The sequence below is a fragment of the Lytechinus pictus genome, chromosome 2 (assembly GCF_037042905.1).
Source record: "Lytechinus pictus isolate F3 Inbred chromosome 2, Lp3.0, whole genome shotgun sequence".
Taxonomy (NCBI): Eukaryota; Metazoa; Echinodermata; class Echinoidea; order Temnopleuroida; family Toxopneustidae; genus Lytechinus; species Lytechinus pictus.
In genome coordinates, this window is record NC_087246.1 from 43,614,294 (window position 1) to 43,638,037 (window position 23,744).

A 23,744-nucleotide genomic window follows, 5' to 3' on the forward strand; every position below is an offset into this window, starting at 1 on the left:
TGAGAATGATAATTGAGTTTTTTTTCCTTCATTATGAAAGCAAAAGGAACAGAGTAGTAAACATAAGAGATATATAATATAAACATAATTTTTAAATTTTGGCTCTTCATAAATTTAGAAAAGAGTTAGACCGTGTTCGAAAATAAACCTGATTTTGGAATACAGGCCATAGATTAAAAATACAGACAAGGTGGGGGTAGCTTTGACATATTCCTTTGAGTTGTGTATTGATGTGTCAGAACTTCATGTCTATTACCTGCATTTGCTAGTGTATCTTATACTAGTAACTGTTTCCAAAAGACTTCATTAAATAAATTTCTTTATGATGTAACAGAAACACATTTTTTGTCTTTGCATCCTTCTGAATCAGATACATTTCTATTACCATGCACATTACATACTGTACATTACGATGTGTAAGTCATACCAATAAAATCGATGCGAGAGGCTGATCAAAGCTATTGTATTATTTGAATGACATACCGTTAATCACTTTGCAATCGTTTTCATGGGTGTGACTGCCACACTGAGGTTGCTTTTTGGCCTCACTTTAGCGCAAAATCGGTTAATACATTCAGCATATTTTCCTTCTTTCTAAGCAAATGAAGATACTTATGGTGGCATGAAGCCTTCCAATATTCTCATTGATACATCCTCTTTCATATCGAATGTTGAGATTGTGCATTTATTACTGCTATTCATAATATTCTGATCAATAGCAGTGCATGTGCATTTTTTTACCAAAAACATAAAAATTTTGGCCAAAGGTCTTAATTGTTTCAAAAACTATATCAACCAACTTTAAATTGAAGAATCAAGGGATTGTAGTAAATTCTACCAACAAAATAATAGATAATTTTGCATTATTTAAGGCCCATTTCCATTTTCTGGGTTGAAAATATGACAATATATATTAGTATATCCAAGTCTGCGATATGCAGTAAAAAAACTAAATTTCTGGAAATTGAATTTTCAAGTTTGAGACATGATAAGTTTGTAAAAAAGAATGATATCAATTTGGAATTTTGTCCACTTAATAGTTGTATATTAGGAAAGTTTCTAGAAATTTTCAAGGCAATCCCTATATTTTCATCAGATTTATGGTATTTTCAATTTTTTGGAAAAAAATATCAAAATTGCACTTTTCTTATTAAAATCTCAGCCGAATTAACTTTTCATCAGCTATGAATAGTATCAACTTGTAGAAAATTTATTTATCTTTCATATGACACTAATTTTGTGGCAAATGAATGTTTGTGTCGGAATCTATGTACGAAAATCCAAATCCCATGAATATGGCGGCCATTTTGGACGCCATCTTGGATTTGAACCCCATGGGACAATATTTCGTTTTGGGAACATCAAAAGACAATCAATAGACATCTTAAGGATTACAAAAATATAGGTTTAAAAAATATATCAATGGGGTGCATAGGAACCCTATCTCCCTACCAGACTAATATATGAATGCAAAAAGAGTAAGACCCATCTTGGTCAATGATGGCTGGGCAGCAGACCACAGCCCGACCACCCTAAAAATACAATGGATAAAACAATTTCAGCAAATAAAAACTTAGAGTTTACTACGTGGGGATTGGAAGAAGACAATATTTACAGAACAGAACCTTGAGTCATAACAAGAAGTCCAACAAAAAAAATTTGAGTCAATACTATAGACTTCTAAGCATGTAACAAAAAGATGTCTTACATAATCTATACATTGAAACCGCACACACTTTTCAGTCTGGAAAATACTGAGAATGGTCTACATCAAAGGGAGTATTTTTTTCCCTAGAAATCTGTAGCCATGAGGAATAAATAAATGAGGGAGACTGGAAATGAGCTTTAAATTAATTTGGAAGTATAAAGAGAGTACAAGAATGTACTAGAAGCCCACCATTCACAGTTTAACAATTATAGTAATGGATCTCTTTTCTGATTAAAAAATAATATTTGAGTAGTCAAAGAATGAGATGAGATCCAATTAGGGCTTTTTCTAAATTATAAAGAGATTAAGCAGTTGGGGGACCAAAAAAATGGGCGTATACGGCTTAGTGACTGACTGGAAAAGTGGCGGGAAAAAAACTATAGTGAATATAAAATACAAGACCAACACAATATAATGGATCCATCATGTGGCGGAAAAGACTAGACCAAACTAGTATACATTCTTGTGTAAGCATAATCAACACAATCAGGAATGATTAACCATATTTACGTGAAGGTGTTGTGTTCCTTCCCCCTCTCTCTCTCTTCCCTTTTCTTCTTACAATAGATTTAAAGGCTGTTGTTTTGATCAATGACCATCTATAAGTAAAATACAATAAGTGGGTGTTTTTATGAACAAAACAGCCGGATTTCTATGTTGAAGTATGCATTCTTATAGTACATGTGTATGTACAAAAACTATAGATAGTATGGATATTTGCATACAGGTTGTTGCTGCTTTATAAAAATATATTGTACGTCATGACTTGCCGCTGTTTTCTTATTGAAATGTCCAAAAGTTTGAGCTTGTGATTCACGCTCGCAACACCTCCCAAGGATGCCCTGTAACAGTAATTGACCAAAAAACGAGTTTTACAACATCAGCTTTGAAAATTTTTCCAAACCGCTCGCTCGTTACACTCTCTCGCAAAAAAATAAAGCCTAAATATATATTACCATAATCAGAAGTCACTTCAAAAATGCTTTGCTCTACTTTACTTTGTGTTGACATTTGGTACATACAGTATGATCCTTGGGTAATACAACATGTAATTCCATGAGCATGACGAAGAACTTCCATTTGAGAACACTATACCCCAGTTTCCCTTCTCATCTATTCTCTTCTCCAAGTACGACAAACCCTAACTGCCCCAAGCAAGCAATTTAAGTATCAAAACACCTGTTTCTTGACGTCAGTCCGAAGATAACACAACAGCCCGGCATATACAGTCACAGCAGGGGGCCACACACGATGGGACGCATGCGCAGCGCTGAGCTCGGTTTTTGCAATTACATGCCGTCATTTTTATTCGCTTATTTCGAGGTCTATTTTCTTCGTTCGAAATTGAAAATGGACTAACATTGGATTACTGAATACAATATGCCTTTGAAAACGTGATTAGATATCGAATACAATAATTTCATTCCGAAGGTCGTACTACAGGCAGAGAAGTCTTTATAGCACAGCTGTTGTTTATCTTTTGGTCCTTTGCTCAACGCTCATATACTGGCCTGTTGAGGTGAAATTGAGACAGCGGGGATTACCCCTGGATTACCTGGCCAAGCGCGGTTGATAAGGGCTTGGAAATGATATTTGGGAGATCCAAATGAAAAATGGGGTATAACACCGCAGTTTGCAATCTGAACTGCGGTCTTTCTCCAAACGGGGGTTTGACGTAATGAGGGTGATGGGGTAAAATGTCATCTAGGGTTCAAATGGATGCACAAATCACTGGACAAAGATTGCTGCACAGTACATAAATTTATTTCTACCAAATAAAAATTGCTAAAGTATGAGCATATTAATAATCTTATTTATTTATACTTCACAGAAGTGCTGTTTTATACCATTCTGTATACCATTGTAAGTCAGATATTGAAGAATAAGATTGCTTTGCTCAACACAGTGTTTTATTAAGGTTCACTGTATGTTTTTTTTTAATGTACTTTCTCTGTTTCCAAAAGGTGTATGTATGTGTTTGCTAAGTTTGTTTTTTGCATTGGCAAGTTTAAATCCAAGGACTTGAAAGACTATCTGTGATTATATTCTTGTACAATGTGTCAAATCGAAATGTGACAGACTTATAGACATGGCCTCTTGAGTGCCAAATAATTTCATGAATGCTCATGAAAAAATAGACAGACATGCATCTGTCTCTTTATTTGTGTCAGAGTTTATACTCTCAAGACACAGCAGTCTTGTAGGGTAATTTGTATTGAATAGAGTTACAGTTAACTTGCTCCTAACTGTATTCATATTAACCTTGCTAGGAGCAGTCAAAATAGCTTTACCTGAATTAAGAAAACAATGTGTGTCATTAGGTGGTTTCAGACCGCCTCGAAGTTCGTCAGTTCCAGGTATTCTCTGATCGGGAAATTTACCCCGATCAAAAAAATACCAGGTATTTTGGTAATGTGAAAGCAAACTATGCGTAATTTCCCCGAAAGAAAATACTCGCTAAAATAGTAGGTACTTGGCGAAATTACTAGAACTTTCGCGGGGATTTTTCCAAGGTCGCAGGTATTTTGGCAATGTGAAAGCAATTTACGGGAACTTTTAGCCCAGCGTGTTGTTGGGCGCGGGCGCCGTGGGTGGCTGCTGGGCTAGTGGTTTTGAATCTCGCGCCTTGCCTGCTTATTAGACCATACTGCGCATGCTCCTAACTTCAGGAATTTATCCCGAAGGGTATGTTTCGGGGCGGTGTGAATGCAGGAATAATTAATGGGTATTTTTTAGCCTAAAAATGTTCTCGTAATTTAACGGGGATTCTTGTGATCGAGGCGGTTTGAAACTGCCTAATGATGTGTAATCTTTTGCACCAAGTTATAGCATGAATTTTGGATGACTGAGATGCATTTGTTTCATTTTCACTTGCTGTCTCTTAGGATGGCTACGTATACGGGCGTGTCTGCAATCATTCCTGTGACACGGTTGCACATGCAATCAACAGGATTGAAGGAGGTGTTGGAGCTTGTGTCTTTTCAAGCGGAATGGCTGCCATTAGTAACACAATCCTGGCACTTATAAAGAGTGGTGATCACATTGTATGTAAACCATTGTACATGTATTATAGTAACTAATTTTCTTGTTTCTTTTCTTTCCCCAGATTCTGGGAATCTATCCCTTCAGAGATCAGAGATCTTTGCCTTGGTGTATCTGTCACTCCTTTCCTTAATGCTCTATGTGAACACTTATTCTCCATGCCTCCAATTGAAAATGCATTTTAATGAGACATGCAGAGTATTGTTTTCGTCTTGTCTCCGTTTAGACCTCTAATCTCTCTCTCTTTCCCCTTCTTCATTCGTCTTACTTTTCTCTGTTTTTCTCATTCTGTGCAGGCTAAAGGGCCATGTATTTAGCCTTATATTCTTAGCTTAAATATTGTGCCCTATGTTATGCATTTTGTTAGTCACTATTATGCAATTATTTGCTCTTGTACTTTTCATATTGTTTATTCCTATATGCTAGTTTATCAACTGTATTCATTGCATAGTAGAATTTGCATTTTTGTATGTCATGCTTTGCCTCTTTTATTGCCCCTCTTTCTTTTCATTCTACCCCAGTTCTCTAAACTCCTTGTTCCTCCTCCTTCTCCTCCTCTTCCTCTTCTTCTTCTTCTCCTTCTTCTATTCCTTCTTCTTCTTCTTTTCTCTCCCTCCCCACCTCTCTTTCTCCCTCTCTCTCTCTCTCTGAATATTGTATACATGCATCTGACAATTATTTTTATACTATATTTTTACTGTTGTGTTACTTTGTAACATGATCATTGTTGTCACGTTTGACTATATTGCGTATTCTCTGATTATGGTAACATTTAATTTCTCACAATATATGCAACTCCATCTCCTCAGGCTTTACTATCTGATAATAGCATAACGTTGTTTATTTAAATACATGAACACTTCATATTGACTGGATATTATAATTGCACATGGAAACAAACACTCTTTATTATTAAGTTCTTTGTTTTAATAAGTAACGCTTCTAAACATATATTGCCATTTTATACCGATTTTATTTTTGTATATTTGTAAACCCCGACTAGTGAGGAGAGCTTCATGACAGAAACTAGTTTTTCTTTTAGTCATCCTCAGGCACTAGTCTGTGGTAATTTATTCCTATTGTACATATTCTTGTTTTCTTTTGCCTGGAAATAAAATGAATAAAAAATAAACTCTTTAGAATAAAGTATAGAAATTTAATGAGTAACTGATTTCACATCCCTTGACAATCATTTTGATTCTACCACCCATCTTTGTTGACCCACTTGTGAATATACATGTATTTGAAGAATTATCTTAGTGCCATGAGGGGGGGGGGGAAGAAACACTTGAGAAAACTGTTAGAAACATTATTAAATAAATGATTCAGCTAAAGATAACAGTTTTACTCTGTCACTCATCGACTGATAGGTAATATTTAGGAGCCTGTGCTATCAAAATGTTCGGTTTAATAAGCCATGGAGTTATTATTCATTGACTAAGTACTGATTTTTCGTAATTATAGGGATAATACAGTGATCATCGGGGTCCGACCACTTGACCGAAGGTCCGCAAGACCAAGGGTCCGCGAGACCGAAGGCCCGCGAGACTGAAGGCCCGCGAGACCGATTTTTTTTCCCGTCATCGGTTTCCGCGGTCGAGGGGTTTAAGGCGCCTCGTTGCAGCGGCGTAACAGGTGCCTGTTATCGGGGGGAGCCGAATAATTCCTGGTAGCTAAATTTAGAATCAGTGGCGTTGTTAGGATTTCATTTTAGGGGCGGTGGTGAGCACGCGAAACACGTATACTGCGCGCACGAACTGTCTCTCTAGAGGGGGGGTGCAGGGAGGGGGTGTTTCCGCTACTTACAGTATAAACTTACGATGCCTTATTTCACTGACACTACTTAATCATCAAGTCTACTAATTTAACGTTTATTTTTATGGTAATTCTGCAACAAGAAAACTGGAAATATTATGGAAATACATACACCTGGAACATTGAACCTTCATTATGGGCAATCCTATCTTAGCATTTTTTTCTTCATTTAAACAGAATAATAAGAAGAACAAGAAGGTGAAAGTTCTAAAGAAAAGTATGTATATTAATTTGTCACTCAAATAGAAGTGCCGGTTTAAATCAGTTTTCCTCCGGGAAGCCTGTCCTTGGGAGAATGGTCCTTCGGAGGAGTTTTCATGGGGGAGTCGCCCTCCGGAGGAGTAGTCCTCTCGGGGAGTTGTCCTTAAACCCATTTTTGTCTCACCTGCATAGCAGAGTGAGACTATAGGCGCCGCTTTTCCGACGGCGGCGGCGACGGCGGCGGCGGCGGCGACGGCGGCGGCGGCGGCGGCGTCAACACCAAATCTTAACCTGAGGTTAAGTTTTTGAAATGACAGCATAACTTAATATGTATATGGACCTAGTTCATGAAACTTGGCCATAAGGTTAATCAAGTATTACTGAACATCCTGCATGAGTTTCACGTCACATGACCAAGGTCAATGGTCATTTAGGGTCAATGAACTTAGACCATGTTGGGGGAATCAACATCAAAATCTTAACCTAAGGTTAAGTTTTTGAAATGTCATCATAACTTAGAAAATATATGGACCTAGTTAATGAAACTTATACATAAGGTTAATCAAGTATCACTGAACATCCTGCATGAGTTTCACGTCACATGACCAAGGTCAATGGTCATTTAGGGTCAATGAACTTTGGCCGAATTGGGGGTATCTGTAGATTTACCATCATAACTTTAAAAGTTTATGGATCTGATTCATGAAACTTGGACATAATAGTAATCAAGTATTACTGAACATCCTGTGCAAGTTTCAGGTCACGTGATCAAGGTCAAAGGTCATTTAGGGTCAATGAACTTTGGTCAAATTGGGGTATTTGTTGAATTACCGCCATAACTTTGAAAGTGTGTTGGTCTAGTTCATAAAACTTGGACATAAGAGTAATCAAGTATCACTGAACATCCTTTGCGCATTTTAGGTCACATGACCAAGGTCAAAGGTCAATGAACTTTGGCTTAATGGGGGTATCTGTTGAATTACCATCATAACTTGGAAAGTTGATGGATCTTTCTCTTGAAACTTGGACATAAGAGTAATCAAGTATCACTGAACATCCTGTACGAGTTTCAGGTCACATGATCAAGGTCAAAGGTCATGTAAGGTCAATGAACTTTGGCCACGTTGGGGGTATTTGTTGAATTACCATCATATCTCTATAAGTGTATGGGTCTAGTTCATAAAACGTAGAAATAAGAGTAACCAAGTATCACTGAACATCTTGTGCGAGTTATAGTAGTTTTCAAAATCAGCACTGCTGCTATATTGAATCGCGTGATGCAGGTGAGACGGCCAGAGGCATTCATCTTGTTTATTGTTGTTGTTCCTATTTTTGTTATCGTGGTATCAGCAGCTGCAACAGCAGTAGAATTAGAAGTCGTAGTAGTAGTAGTTGTTGTAGCAGTTGTAGTAGTCGTAGTCGTAGTAGTAGTAGTCATGGTAGTAGTAGTAGTAGTAGTAGTAGCAGTTATATTGTTATTGTTGTTTTATCATCATTATTATTATTATTGTTGTTTTTATCATCATTATTATTATAATTATTATCATTTAAGCCGTTAACATTATTCGGCACTTTTGTTTTGCTTTGTTTCATTTTGTCTCCTTTGTTTTATTCATCACTTTAGTTTATTCAATCTATTTTTAAAACCGACACTCCAAATAAATGGATAAATACTTTTCTAAAACCAGACAATGTTGTATAAACAGTCCTGTATGTTAAAGTTATGTCTCTGAAATCCAGATGAAGAAAAAAAATGGTAGATGAGGTAAATGATAATAAAAAATGGCCGTGAAAGGGAAGGAAAATAAATTAATAGAAGCGCCGAGTTCACCTAGAGCATAGAGATAAGACGTAGACAAAAATCACGAAGAAAAAAAGAAGCGAAATTATTAATTATTTAGGAATAAGATGTCAACATAATTAAAGAGAACAGAGAAGGACAGAGAGAGGGGGGGGGTTCAAGAGGAAGGATAGGAGAAATTGAAAGTAAAAAGAGCTGTGAGAAAAGTACAGAGGAAAATAACTTGGAAGAATATCCCATTTATTTGAATGTGCTCTGTGTCTATCAGTGTGTGGGATGAGTGTGTGCGTTTCTATGCAAAATATGGTTAGGATATTTCTATTAAAAAATCTTGAAATTTGCAACAGCCCACTTCGGATGCGGTGCCACTGTATTTGGGTTCATCAGTCTAATTGTTGTAACATTTTTTGGTTTCAACTCGGTTGGAATGATTTCGTTAGACGATGAAGTGAGAGAGGGATGGGGTGTCCGATTTCATAGTATTATGAAAAGCATTTTTGCAAACTATTCCCAGTCTAATAATACTCCGGCAGAAGCTGAAATGTCATCTAAAAAATTGATATTAAAAAAGAATCAAAAAAAGAATCTATTAATGAATAGTTGAATGAATGAATAAATAAAAAAATGAACAATTATATTTATTAATTGATTACACCCTCGTAGCAAAAAAAACAAACAAACGCCAACCCCCCCCCCCCCCAAAAAAAGGGGGAAAACGTGAGCGAGAAAATAAAAAGGTATAGGAGAACGTAAGACAAGCAAGAGCAGACAAGGAATAGTTCAAGGGATCGTCACAGCTTCTCCCTCCATGCATGACCCCCCCGGGAACGCGTTTTGCGCGCTCAGTAAGTGTTTCACACGCTTAAATCCTAGCTTTGCCACTAATTTTAGACTTAGTTAACGGGAAATTTTTGGCTGTGCCCCTCCCCATTTCAGGCAGAAAACGTAAGAAGAGCGGATGCAGACAAGGAACGATTCAAAGAAACGTCGGAGCTTCCGCAATTCGAAATAATTTGTCTCCCCCCCCCCTCCATTATCAGGCAGAGAACGTAAGAAGAGCAGGAGCGGGCAAGAAACAATTCGAAGAAAACGTCGGAGCTTCCGTGCTTCGCGCGGGAGGGGGAAAACTCCTCTTAAAATATGGGTCGCCTTTCGCGCGCTCATTATTAAGTGTTTCTCACACTTCGCATGCTCACCACCACCCCCTGAAATTAAATCCTAGCAAAGCCACTGATTCTTGACTTAGTTACCGGGAAATTTTTGCTCTGCCACCCCCCCCCCTCTGATAACAGGCACCTGTTACGCCGCTGCAACGAGGTGCCTTAAACCACTCGACCCCGGCAACCGATGAAGGGGGATAAAAGTCGGTCTCGCGGCCCTCCGGCCTCGCGGGCCTTCGGTCTCGCGGACCCTCGGTCTCGCGGGCTGTCACCTGATCATCATGGTACATGGTAATCAATGAAATATACATTAGCAGGTGTAATGGCAGATCAGGATATACATGAGTCCTGAATCACAAGTCTTATGACCAAATAAACCTCAGAGAAATGTGTGGAAAAATTTGCTCTAGTCAAATCTAAATGCAGGATTTCATTAGCTTATTACAGCAGTTTATAACTTTTCATTGATAACAAAGTTCAGGAAATGGCACCTATTCTCACCATAATCTGGCCTTAGGTCTTCATTTATTTATTTTTTTTCAGATTGCCCCTGATCCAGTTTATTCTGGAGTCTATGCCTTCCTGAAGCAAATCATTAATATCTATGGAGTGGAAGTGACGTATGTACCATCAGGGGACCTGGATGCTTACAGGAAGGCAATTAAACTAAACACAAAGGTAAACTGCTCTCCTTTATTCACCAGGTTGACCTAAATGTCATTAAATCATGTATTAACTTACAATCCGATTTTGCTGATATGACTGGATGTACTAATTGTCCTGATTGTTTAATTTGTATAACTAGTATTTGTATTTTTGTTAATTTCTGAAAAAACATCAGATTCCCAGATACAGAGCTCGACAAACCCGCATGCCCGGGGCAAGTGAAAATGATGTGCGGGCAAGCATTTTTCAAAGTCCATTGCCGCCCGATCGGGCAAGTGGTTGATTTGAAAATAAGAAAAATAAAATGACAGTAAATTTCAATAAATTTTGGATAAATCTCAATTATTGGCCAATTATCTCTCATACAATGTCCAGTAAAAAAACAGTGGAAACATGTAAAATCAGCACCAATTACTGATAACTTATCACCAGGTAACTCGTTTGAAGAATGACTATGGGGGCTGCCATCTTACGTTCTAGAAATACACTGTGTGCATGCGCCATACTATCTTGTCCAATTTGCCGTTGACGAAGCTTAAGGCTGGGGAAACTCATTATTTCGCTGTTTGCGCATGCTCCATACATCGGCGCTACATTATGAGCGTGCCAGCAGATTCACAAGCTTGCTGCAAACTTCACGACTCGGCCTAAAGATTTGTGAATGTTCACAAACAAGTTAATAATGAGTCTTCAGACTAAAATTGGTGATTATGGTAATCACGATCGGCAGTGACTTAGTTTTAGAGCTCCAAAGGTAGTGAGTAAAGCTACTAGCGAAACTGAGTAAAAATTAGCAGATCCATGTCAATGATGGCAATAAGAACTAAAGTCATGACTTTACTGAAAATAAACTTGTAGGCCTATGTGTGTTTTTACATGATTCTCATTTCTTATTTTTCTTGACCTTTAGAATTAAGTGTATACCTTAATAAAAAGAGGCCTGATGATATTTATATCAGATCAAATTGAATCAAATCAAGGTAGATCTTAACCCTATTAAAAAGACTAGCGGAGGAACTGATTCATCCCCCAATAATTTTTTTGTGATAAAAGTATAATGTGCGAAATTCTCATTCCTATGTCTCATGATGTTTATGCCTCCGCCCGCTCTTGGTGGTTGCGGAAAGTTTGTTTCCTGGTTGTCTGTTTTCTCTATTTACATCCCTCCAATAACTAAATCCCTTTGTGTAGAGGAGTGATGATGATCTGATTATTTTTATGTGTCAAGATAACTCTTTTCAGGATTGCAACTGTGCAAAGGTTGAACTTTTCAGGAGTGAGAAATTATGAACAAACACTTTATCAGAATCAAGCAAATTGACTTGCTTGTGTCAAGAGAAATTTGCCTTATCTTGTTTAAAAGAAATAGAAGTCACATGTATAGTAAGAATGAGGAAGTTCAAGTTCATTTATTAACACAAATATAAAAATACAAAACTATAAATCAATACATATCATATGGAATAGTTGAAAGTTAAAATATTGTGTGAGAGCCATATGAATTTCCATAAAGGTGAAATAAAAATGAATATTAAAGAAATTTGCCTTATCTTGTTTAAAAGAAATAGAAGTCACATGTATAGTAAGAATGAGGAAGTTCAAGTTCATTTATTAAAACAAATATAAAAATACAAAACTATAAATCAATACATATCATAAGGAATAGTTGAAAGTTTAAAATATTGTGTGAGAGCCATATGAATTTCCATAAAGGTGAAATAAAAATGAATATTAAAGGGATGGTCCGGGCTGAAAATATTTATATCTAAATTGATATAGATATATAGAATAAAATTAAGAGAGCAAAGTGCTGACAATTTCATCAAAATCGGATAACAGATAATGAAGTTATTGAATTTTAAAGTTTATCAATATTTTGTGAAAACGGTTATATGCACATCGTCATGAATATTCATTAGGTGGGCTGATGATGTCACATCTCCACTTTCCTTTTTCTTATGTTATTACATGAAATCATAAATGTTTCATTTTTTTAATACATGTGTAAATGATGTGTCTCCATTATGATGAAATAAGTTGCGGCAATAAATAACTAATGCACTTAATCAGTTGTCAATCCGATTATTCTGGCTCTTGGTAGAACATTTTTTAATAAACCTAATTTCCTATAATAAAATACAAAAGAACAAGTGGGGATATGACATCATCAGCCCACCCAATGAATATTCATAAAGACATGCCGAGAACTGTTTCACCAGAATAATGCAAATCTTTCAAATTCAATAATTTTGTCATTTGTTATCCAATTTTGATCAAATTTTCAGCATTTTGCTCTGTGAAAGAGAATAAATTTAACAGAGCAAAGTGCTGACAATTTCATCAAAATCGAATAACAAATAATGAAGTTATTGAATTTTAAAATTTATCAATATTTTGTGAAAACAGTTATATGCACATCGTCATGAATATTCATTAGGTGGGCTGATGATGTCACATCTCCACTTTCCTTTTTCTTATGTTATTACATGAAATCATAAATGTTTCATTTTTTAATACATTCATGTGTAAATGATGTGTCTCCATTATGATGAAATAAGTTGCGGCAATAAATAACTAATGCACTTAATCAGTTGTCAATCCGATTGTTTTAGCTCTTGGTAGAAACATTTTGATTAAACCTCATTTCCTATAATGAAATACAAAAGAACAAGTGGGGATATGACATCATCAGCCCACCCAATGAATATTCATAAAGACATGCCGAGAACTGTTTTACCAGAATAATGCAAATCTTTCAAATTCAATAACTTTGTTATTTGTTATCCAATTTTGATATTATATTTTTCTGCAATATTTTTCTGCAATAATCAATTGAAACATTATATCACATTTGCAGAGGAGAGGGTTATTCAATATGAGAGAGATCTGAAAGAGGACACCTTTTCGCCTGATGGATTGATTGATAAATTTTAATTCACTTTCTTACAGATTTTCTATGGAGAAACACCAACAAATCCAGTCTTGTCACTGTTAGACCTGAAAGCCTTTGCTGACATTGCTAAAACTGTTCCTGGTGCTATCAGCATGTGTGATTCTACATTTGCCAGTCCAATCCTACAAGATACTCTAGGAGCAGGCATAGACATTGTCTTCCAGAGTTGGTGAGTATAATTAGGTTGTTTTTCATGACTTTAAAAAAACCTGAGGGGGGTCTATGACAGATCACCTTTTAATTTCGCCAGAATTGTATTTATTTTTAGCACCAATGTTTGTCAAAAGTTTTCTCAAAATCTGTTTTGTCAATTTCTTGGAATTTCATGTCATTTATAACGTCTATCATAGAGACACCTAACTAAGCTTTTCAAGGTCATAATGTCATGATGACATCGTCCAGGGGCCATTTTGTAAAATTCTTTATTTGATCATATCAACGGATCATCAATGAAAAATCATATTTAAAGCAAATAAACTTTAGGTCAAAGGTCATGTAGAGGTCATGACACGCGCCTACGCACGTGTCCAAATTTAAAAAATGCTCAAAATCGACCATGATTATTTTTGGGTAGGTTTCAGGTAATTTTAAGCATTTCAACATTTTGCGCGTGTGCATTTTTGTGCATAACGGTGTTACACAACATAAAATTGCTGTTCCTTATGTGTGTATGCATTAATGATATAATTCTGATGAATTTGATATCTCGATCAGCTCTCTACGACCGTTAATTAGGGAATGATAAAAGTTAGCTGTGTGCGTTAGCTATAGGCCATATATAGGCCAAAACATGCCTATGCCTATTGAAAATTCACTGTTGCTCTTCAGAACGAACGGGACCCCAATTTTTTTTTCATATTTCGATAGAGTATGAATCATAGATATGATTTCATGTCTCATTTGACCCTCAGTTATATCATCACGTCATCATAATGGCATCGGAACTCAAAATTTCCATATTGTGTGGTATATTGTCATTATGCAAATATGCGATGCATCATGTGAAAATGAGATACAAGTCAGATTTTTTCTAATCCACTTTTATTAGTGATTATTGTTCCCTGTTTCATTACCTTCAATATGATTGTGACAATGTGTGTCACTTGTGTTATGAGGGGTTAACTTTTACATGTGATTTTGGTAGTAGCACATGACACCTGTTGTTTTCAACTGGACGGGTCCCAGGTCAATCCTACCTGTCACAATGATAAGTCCATGCTGATATTTTATGTTATGTTTTGACCAGTTTCTGACCATGGCTCGTCCATGTTACACATGTTCCCATCTCATCCATTTAATCATGTTGTTTACTGGTCAGCTGCTTTTAGGGGAAAAAGTCCTGTCAGTATCCTTGGGTTGGGATGATTGAAACTTTCTGAGATGTAAATATTCGATTGGTCAATTCTAGTTTCCAAGGGGAGGGCTTTCACCTTATAATGTTATGTTTTATATCATATTGTTGCCAGGAGTGGCAAGAGATTCATTTGAATAAATCTAGGTATAAATATTGGAAAATAGGGGAGAATACTCAGTTAGTCTTCAACCATCGACAGAACGCTGTCCTAACTCATTGAGTGTACGTAAGGTCACTCTCTTATCAAACATTGTAACTTGGAATTTTGTGAAGGTTTGAAGAACCTGAATAAATACTCATTAGTACAAAGTAGATGTACATGATTGTCTCTTGAGTTATAATTTCAACGAGGTTGCTTCACCACATTTGGTGGCAGCGGTGGGATAGTTTATCACAAGTCACAACGATATACAAGAAGCTGAGACATTATTTCTGCGCTGTGTGAATCCAGAGATATTGCCTGATCCGGTTGTCGCCAAGTGGCTCACCGTGCAAGATAAATTCTTAGAAAGGACTGGTGAGAATAAAAGTTGGAAGTCGGCAAAGTAGCTGAATTACAGTTTAAAAGATTGTAGCATTACTGCAGAGACGAGTCGATTGAAGTTGACTGAAAACACCAGTAAAGTTATGAGAGGCTGGTGAATGCTACAAACTGATTACAAATTGCTGTGACGGAACAGAACTGATCAGATGTTCATTGCGGGGATTGAGAACAGTGGATCTGACTGGTCAGAAGTTGCTGGGCCCAGACAGATGTTGCTTTACAGCCAACCAGTAAATTTGATAGAGGGGTAAGTGAGCTCTTGTAGTTATTGGTATGTGATTTGAGCTGGAGAAATTGCATATGCAGGTGTGCCTTGCGGGTGTGCCTTGCAGATGTGCCTTGCAGAATTAGATAGGGAGAAGCGTGAAAGCTCCAGTTCGGGGTCAGTCCCTTATAATTTGACATCAACAGGGGATTTGAGAAAACAGCTCCCAGTATATATGGAGGGGGATGATATAGATGTTTTTCTCCAAACATTTGAGAAAGTGGCACAATTATATTCTTGGCCAAAAGATATGACGGCATCACAATTAGCGCCTTTACTTAATGGAAAAGCTAGGGAGGCATACGCCAGGCTCTCTCTTGGGGAGAGTAATGACTATGAGTCCGTCAAGGGGGCAATACTGAGACGATATGACTTACACCAGAAGCTTATAGGGTCAAGTTTAGAGAACTTAAGGTAGACCGAGATGAGACTTATACCGAGTTTTAGTCAAACTTAAAGCTAAATGAACGTAGTTGCAGTAAAACACTGATTTCGTGAGAAAGTCTGTAAAACCAAGGTAAAGTATTGATATATCATCGTGGATCTAGATCTGGTACAGTTACATAAACTGAACTTTGTGAAATCATAATATCTAGCTAAAAAACAATCACACTGAAGATCGCCAACACAGATAGGCACACGTGGGACAGTGTATTATTAACACACACACTCCTAGCGGGTTCGATCCAGGGTCCCTGCACTCGTCGAAACAATGTGCTCACGCAAGTCGCCATAGATCACTTTCATATTACTTCCGGGTTTTTAATGGTATATAAAATGCTGTATATCTGTGCGCCGCTGTTGACCAATCAGAACGCGTCGGCAATTCTACTGCAATTAGAATCATTTTACGATGGACATTGCCGTGGTTTTTTGTGGTTCCTGACTTTGCTACATCATGAAATTTCATAATTCTTTTTCAGTCATAAAGAAGAATGTCTACGCTTTATATTGATTATAATATCAATATGACGCAAGTGTGATTTCTATGCAAAAATACGCTCCGTTTATTCACATATATTTCTTGAAAAAAATCCATTTTCTAAGCTAAATATCGGTCTTCAAAATACGTTAAATGTGCATTTTATTTAACTGATCAGGAATTTCAAAGCCTTATCTTTAAAATAAGACCAATTCTGTGAGGAATAAACGATTCTAAGAGCAAAAAACACAGATCGGAAAGTTCGTCTTGACAGCTCATTACGTATGCATAACCACGGACGGCTATGCATACCGCTGAATAAAATAGAGCACTTTCGGACGGGCTGCGGACTGACTGTATAGTCTCGCTCTGCTATGCAGGCGAGACAAAAATGAGAGTGAAAAAATAAATCCTCAAAGTCACAAATGGCTTTATAGGTATAAAATTTTGCATAACTCCGAGATAGTTTTATCACCACTATTTTTTTTCTAGTAATGTGAAGACTTTAAATACAAGAACAAAGTCTGATATAGCAGTAGGTGTAACATGGCCTGATAATGTAGCCTGGCATTGTAATGTGAGCTAGCATTAAAGAATAACTTGGCTTAAAATTGAAACATTTTATAGTATAACCAGACCTTACAATGTAACCTGGCCTTATAATGTAACCTGAAAATAAAAAAGTAATCTAGCTTTAATAGGCTTTAAAGTTTGATACCCATGCTTATTGTGTAACCCGGCCCTATAGTTTAACCTGTTTTAAAGAGCTACCTTCTTAAAACAGTAACCTTGCTTTAAAGTGTAACCTTCCTTAAAAATGTATCCTAATCTTTTAGTGTAATCTGGGCCTAGTTGCCTGCAGTATAAAAGACATCAACGCATTGGTAAGATCACGCTGAGAGGACGCGCACTACTGCGTACGGTATTGATCAATAATATTGCTCGTTGCATATCATGTACAAGTCAAACTTAAATCTCTGTGAAACACCCCTTGACCCTATAGTGTAACCTTTCTTATGGTGTAACATGGCCTGATAATGTAGCCTGGCCTTCTAATGTGTGCTAGCATTAAAGAGTAACTTAGCTTAAAATTGAAACATCTTATAGTGTAACCTGGCCTTATAATGTAACCTGAAATTAAAAAGTAATCTAGCTTTAATCTAGGCTTTAGAGTTTGATACCCGTGCTTATTGTGTAACCTGGCCTTATAGTTTAACCTTGCTTTAACCCTATCTAGGCCGGGGTATTTTGGGAGTTCATATGAGGGGGGCCTCCCAGGCCCCCCTTAAGATCTCGGCCGTCGACCGCGCGATTGCGCCAAAAATTGGCACGCAGGTTGTCTGGGATATAATCTACAAAATTGTATTGTAATTTATTTCATACGAATTGTTATTAAGTAATTATGCTAATTTATGCGTAATTAGTATGCGAAATCATACTTTTTCCTCTAACTCCCTAAATAAAGCTCCAAATGATCCAATTTTTGTCAAAGAAACTTGTTGTGGTGTTCTTAGCAAGTTTACATGAAAAAAAATTGTGATATCAGATCAATTTCTTATGTATTATATTGTTTTTTGCAATTTCTTATGTATTTCTTTGTTTTTGGACCCTTTGTTTTTCATTGTTTTTTCGATGAAATTCGTTGGGGACTCTTCTAAGATAATAAACAGCATAAGATACATACATTTAGACCAGCAAAACTAAATTATCATACATTTAGGATTTTTGGTTGAAAACACAATTTACATTGACTTTGTACACGAAATCACGTTTTTGAGCAATTTTTGGTCTGACATGCACTTACATAACGTTGCGTAATTTCAGAACCGCGTACCCGGGTGACGCAAAATTGGTCTCAAAAGTTGCGCAAGACTTGAAAGTAAAAAGTCAGCGATCAGCACGGTCAAAAAAATTTGCGCGACGAAAATATTGCGTGACTGGTAGAGGGGGGGGCCTTTGAGGCCCCCCCCCCCCGGCCTAGATAGGGTTAAAGTGTAACCTGGTTTTAAAATGTATCCTGACCTTTTAGTGTAATCTGGGCCTAGTTGCTTGCAGTATAAAAGACATCACCGCATTGGTCAGATCATGCCGAGAGGACGCAAACTATACATACGGTATTGATAAAAAAGATTACGTGTTGCATGTCGTGTACGAGTCGTATTTTAATCTTGTGAAACACCCCTGACCTTATAGTGTAATCTGACTTAAAATGTAACATGGCCTGATAATGTAGCCTGGCCTTACAATGTAACCCAACATAAAAGAGTAATCTGGCTTTGATAGGCTTTAAAGTGTGATACCCGTAACTTACGAACAGCTTTATGTGCTTATTGTGTAACCAGGACTTATAGTTTAACCTGCTTTAAAGAGTTACCTTCTTTAAAGCGTAACCAGGCTTTAAGTGTAACCTAGCTTTAGAATGTATCCTGATCTAAAAGTGTAATCTGGGTCTACTTGATGGCAGTATAAAGGACATCACCGCATTGGTCAGATCATGCCGAGAGGACGAGCACTTCTGCGTACGATATTGATAAATAAGATTGCACGTAGCATGTCGTGTACGAGTCCGTCAGAGTGCCCCTGAATTAGTTAACTACTTTTCCCTCTGCCTTGAATTCTTGTTATCCATTTGAAAGAAGCTGCACTTGGTCGTACTAATTGATATGCAAATCAGCTCCACCACGGCTAGTAAAACTCAATATGTTGTCTTTAGAACAAGGGGTAAAAGAGTCCCTAAAGATACTAATCCATTATCAATAGGAGGCTATCAGATAAATCGAAGTCAAGATGTAAGGTTTCTGGGAGTTGTAGTCAACGTTCTCGCTACCACGCGTCACGGTTGGCGGGCGCCGCCAACCCTGAAAATTTTCAGGGCAAATCCGCCAACCGTGAACTTCCCCGACAACCGTGGCCGACAACTGTAAAGCAGGCCTAGATCTACACAAAAACTGAATAATATATTTAAAAAATAATCTGCTTTTCAGATCCTAAAATAAACTTGTCGATTATTTCGTCCACGATTTCTTCCCGGGATTTCTTTGACTCACTCACTACTACTAGTGCGCTATATACGATACAACCTCGACTCGAGGCCCAATCTCTTTTGTGGGAAGCGCGAAGATGTTTACTTCGCATTTGCGTATTGCATTGCTCACATTATTTACGTCTTTAAAATGGTAGTAAATACGCTCAAAAACAAGTGAGGGGAGAGGGGTATCGTGGGTTACTGGCTTGGGCAATGTAATTTAGATTATTACGAATTTCAGTTGATATTGACACTTATTATGTCAAAAATAAAGTGTGTCAAAATTACTATCAAAATTCGATCGAAATATAGTTTTATCTCGTCCCAGGCCCCAGCCTTTATAGCTACATCTACATGAATTCATTGAATGCATTTCTGATGACACTGCCGTAGAGCGAATTGAGAAAACTATTCAAAGATCACATTAATAATGACAAAGCCAATGGAATGGATTGATATAATGTCCAACTCATTTACTTACATCAAAATGATTTATTCACATTTAAATTCCGATTTTACGCCGTTATTTCCAAAGTCTTGATCTCTACATCGATCTTTTGAAACTGTTGATTAATTTCGCGACGGCGTGTCTACCAAGTTCTGTGCCACTGCACTTGCGCTCGCAACGGTCACATTCATAATACAAATCGCACATGGCATCAAAATCCTTGATCCGGGGATCCGATAGTCTTCCAAAATTAGATGGGATCCAAAACTAATTTTATTTGATTTTTTTCATATATTCATTCAATCTGTTATAATTTTCATAATTAATAATATATATTAATATTATTCACTTTTTTTATCATTACGACTCATTTTTTAATGTGAGTTATACGTACAGTGTATTTTCATTTGAATTGTTCTTTATTACTCTTTGCCTGCCAATTAAATAATGAGCGCACCTGTCACGGGCCTGAGAAATGTTTTTAGTCATCACAGTGAATGCTTTATGAATTTGTTGTACAATTTAACTACGATTTAAAATAAAATATCATTTGAAATTAATTTGTGTAAAGGAAAAATAGAGAATAATGGGGGGTGGCCGTGGGCAATGTAGATGAAAATGAGGGATGTTTGTGACTTTGTGGGGAGGGATTGTTCGTAGTGTGGAAGGGAAGGTGTCCTGGGATGAGGTCATTCCATATGTAGGGGAGATCAGGGTTAGTTGGAACGCGGGGTAAGTTGAAACATTGTAATTTTCTTTAACGCCTTTAAATGAATTCATGCAATACTGCCCTCATTTTATTGCTATTATCAACAGCCATCCACCATATTACAGACAACACATGTGCAACAAGCCTGGTAAAGTTAGAAAGGAATTTTTGTTTTTTCACCTTCTGAGTAATATTTTTTTTCTCTCAGAGAAGTTTATAGATCAAGTTGGCCTGTTTGGGGGTATAATGGACACTTGTACCAAGCTACAAAATAAGGTTATTAATATGCCATGGTGAAGTACCTTTTTTGTGCTATAAGCCTAGCTTATAAATGTCAAATGGGCCTCTGGGGTTAGTTGGAACAAAATTGACGGAGCTAGTTCCAATTTACCCCAAACATAATTATGAATAAAAACATTGGATATGAGAAAAAAATGTATACAGTATTTCACACTCTTCTGAACATGTATTGTATACCATGCTTGTTTTGTTTCTCACTTAGGTCTGAGTGTGCATTTCAGGCCTATTGTAGGCCCCTAATGCAATATTAACCCTTATCAAACGGGGGGGGGGGGTTAATTTGAGCCCCCCCCCCTCGACAAATTTCGTCACTACGCCGTCGCGCGAATTTTTTTGACCCCACCGCTCGCTGACTTTTTACTTTTAAGTCTTGTGCATCTTTTGTGACCAAATTTGCAATGCCTGGGTGCGCGGTTTTGAAATTACACAACATTTTGTACGTGCGTGTCGGACCCATAATTGTTCAAAAATGTGATTCCATGTACAAGTTCAATGCAAATTGTGTTTTTCAACCAAAAATCATAAATGTATGATTATTTTTACTTTTGTTGGTTCAAATGGATTTATTTTATGCTATTTATGATCGCAAAAGAGTCCCCGACAAAGTTCATTGGAAAAAACAGTAAAGAACAAAGGTTAAAAAAACAAAGAAATACAAATTTAAAAAACAAAAATACATAAGAAATTATATTTTTTGCAATTTTTTGTGGATATTTGTTATAAAGGTAAAAATTGATACTCTCACCAAAAATTTGCATTCTACTAGCTTAATAAATAGAGTTAAAGGCAAAAACATAAAAAAAAACCCTCAAAATTTAGGGAAAATTTCATGTTTATTTGCATAATTAATTAAAAAAATGTAAACAATTACTTTTTGTCATGTAAATTTGATGCAGCAGTACATGAAATTGCTGATACACTTAGTAATTGCATGTAAAGTCAAACGCACACAAATAAGCAGAATTCTACTACACAGTCGGCTTGCGTTAGTGGCTGTATAATAGAAAACATAAAGTTCAACAAATCCACTTTTGATATTTTGAACTTGAAAAAAATAAAGCAAATAGGCTAAAACCATGTAATATTACGGTTGTAAGTAGTTGTAGTATAATTCTTAATTGACCATGCAGTGTTCCGACTTACCCCGTACCATGTTCCAACTTACCCCGATATGGGGTAAGTTGGAACGCTTGCTATGGTCTTGTTCAAGGTGGATGAGATGAGATTTATTAAAAAGAAGATGTTCCTTGTCAAACCAATCCCATCTTATGATCTTTAGTGGGGGGTAGTATGTGACAATGTGTGTCACTTGTGTTATGAGGGGTTAACTAAATCACATTTGATTTGGGTAGTAGCACATGACGCCTGTTGTTTTCATCTGGATAGGTCCCAGGTCAATCCTACCTGTCACAATTATAAGTCCATGCTGATATTTCATGTTATGTTTTGACCAGTTTCTGACCATGGCTCGTCCATGTTACACATGTTCCCATCTCATCCATTTAATCATGTTGTTTACTGGTCAGCTGCTTTTAGGGGAAAAAGTCCTGTCAGTATCCTTGGGTTGGGATGATTGAAACTTTCTGAGATGTAAATATTCGATTGGTCAATTCTAGTTTCCAAGGGGAGGGCTTTCACCTTATAATGTTATGTTTTATATCATATTGTTGCCAGGAGTGGCAAGAGATTCATTTGAATAAATCTAGGTATGAATGTTGGAAAATGGGGGAGAATAGTCAGTTAGTTTTCAACCAACGACAGAACACCGTCCTAACTCATTGAGTGTACATTATCAAACAATGTAACATTATCAAACATTATCAAACAATGTAACTTGGAACTTTGAGAAGTTTTGAAGAACCTGAATAAATACTCATTTGTATATAGTAAATGTACATGATTGTCTCTTGAGTTATAATTTAAACGAGGTTGCTTCATCACAATGATATATAACTCGACTCAGAGTAAATATAAGTGGAGACATTAGCCTTTGAATGCAAAAAGAATTGGGCTCTTGAAAATCAAAATCAAGAGAAAAAACCCCTGCAAAGTTTGACTTCTGTTTTGACTCCGCGCCGAAAAAAAAAAATCTACTTTGTCACCTCTATGCTCACCGAAATGCCCTAGCAACCGCTTGCCAAAAAGGTGAAACGATTGACCAGTGAGGAGGCTTCAACCGCTGTGTTGAGAACAATAGTCAACTTGTAGGGCACGCGCGATCGCGGCAATACAAAACAACGGTGAGTCTGCACAAGGTACAGAATAGACAAGCGCTTTTCTGACGGCGGCGCACAGTGGGCCAGAATGAGTTGAAAGTGCGCCAAAATTATATTCCTTGTTATATTTTTACTTTAACATGTTGATTAAGGGTAATTTTTGGCGTAGAATCGACTGAACATAATTTAAAGCCGATATGACGTCAATTTGATACAAAATTTTGATTGGCTATTTAAAACCAATCTGTGAAAAGACAAATTACGCTAAACAATGTGCAGTATATAAACTTTGTGTTATGTGTTACTTTAAGATTGTCCAGAGTGAATGTTGGTTTATGCTTCTCACATGCCTAAAAAGTGTGTATGAGATCCTGAAAACGATTTTATGGCATCTAAATGATCATTAGATTAAAAAAATACTTAAAAATCTGAAAAATATTAACCGTGCTTTATCAAGCGGTGTAGACTTCGGTAAAACGCAGAGTATATAACACCACGAATGTTTTACTATGAGGAGGGTTTTTGGCTGAAATTATTCTACATGTAACTTTTATCTCTGGAAGAGGGGCGGATAGCCCTTATATGCGTTATCAGCCTTTATTTTGTTTGCATTAT

General features: G+C 36.8%; 1 protein-coding gene across 1 annotated transcript in view; it reads left to right on the top strand.

Annotated features, from left to right (window-relative positions):
* The first annotated feature begins 4,598 nt into the window (after window positions 1-4,598).
* LOC129279324 (cystathionine gamma-synthase-like) overlaps window positions 4,599-23,744 on the top strand; it is a 48,029-nt gene continuing 28,883 nt past the window's right edge. The window contains exons 1-3 of the mRNA XM_064094854.1: window positions 4,599-4,752; window positions 10,271-10,405; window positions 13,343-13,515. Of these exons, the coding sequence (XP_063950924.1) occupies window positions 4,699-4,752; window positions 10,271-10,405; window positions 13,343-13,515 (362 nt within the window). The 5' untranslated portion in view covers window positions 4,599-4,698. The remainder of the gene's footprint in view (window positions 4,753-10,270; window positions 10,406-13,342; window positions 13,516-23,744) is intronic.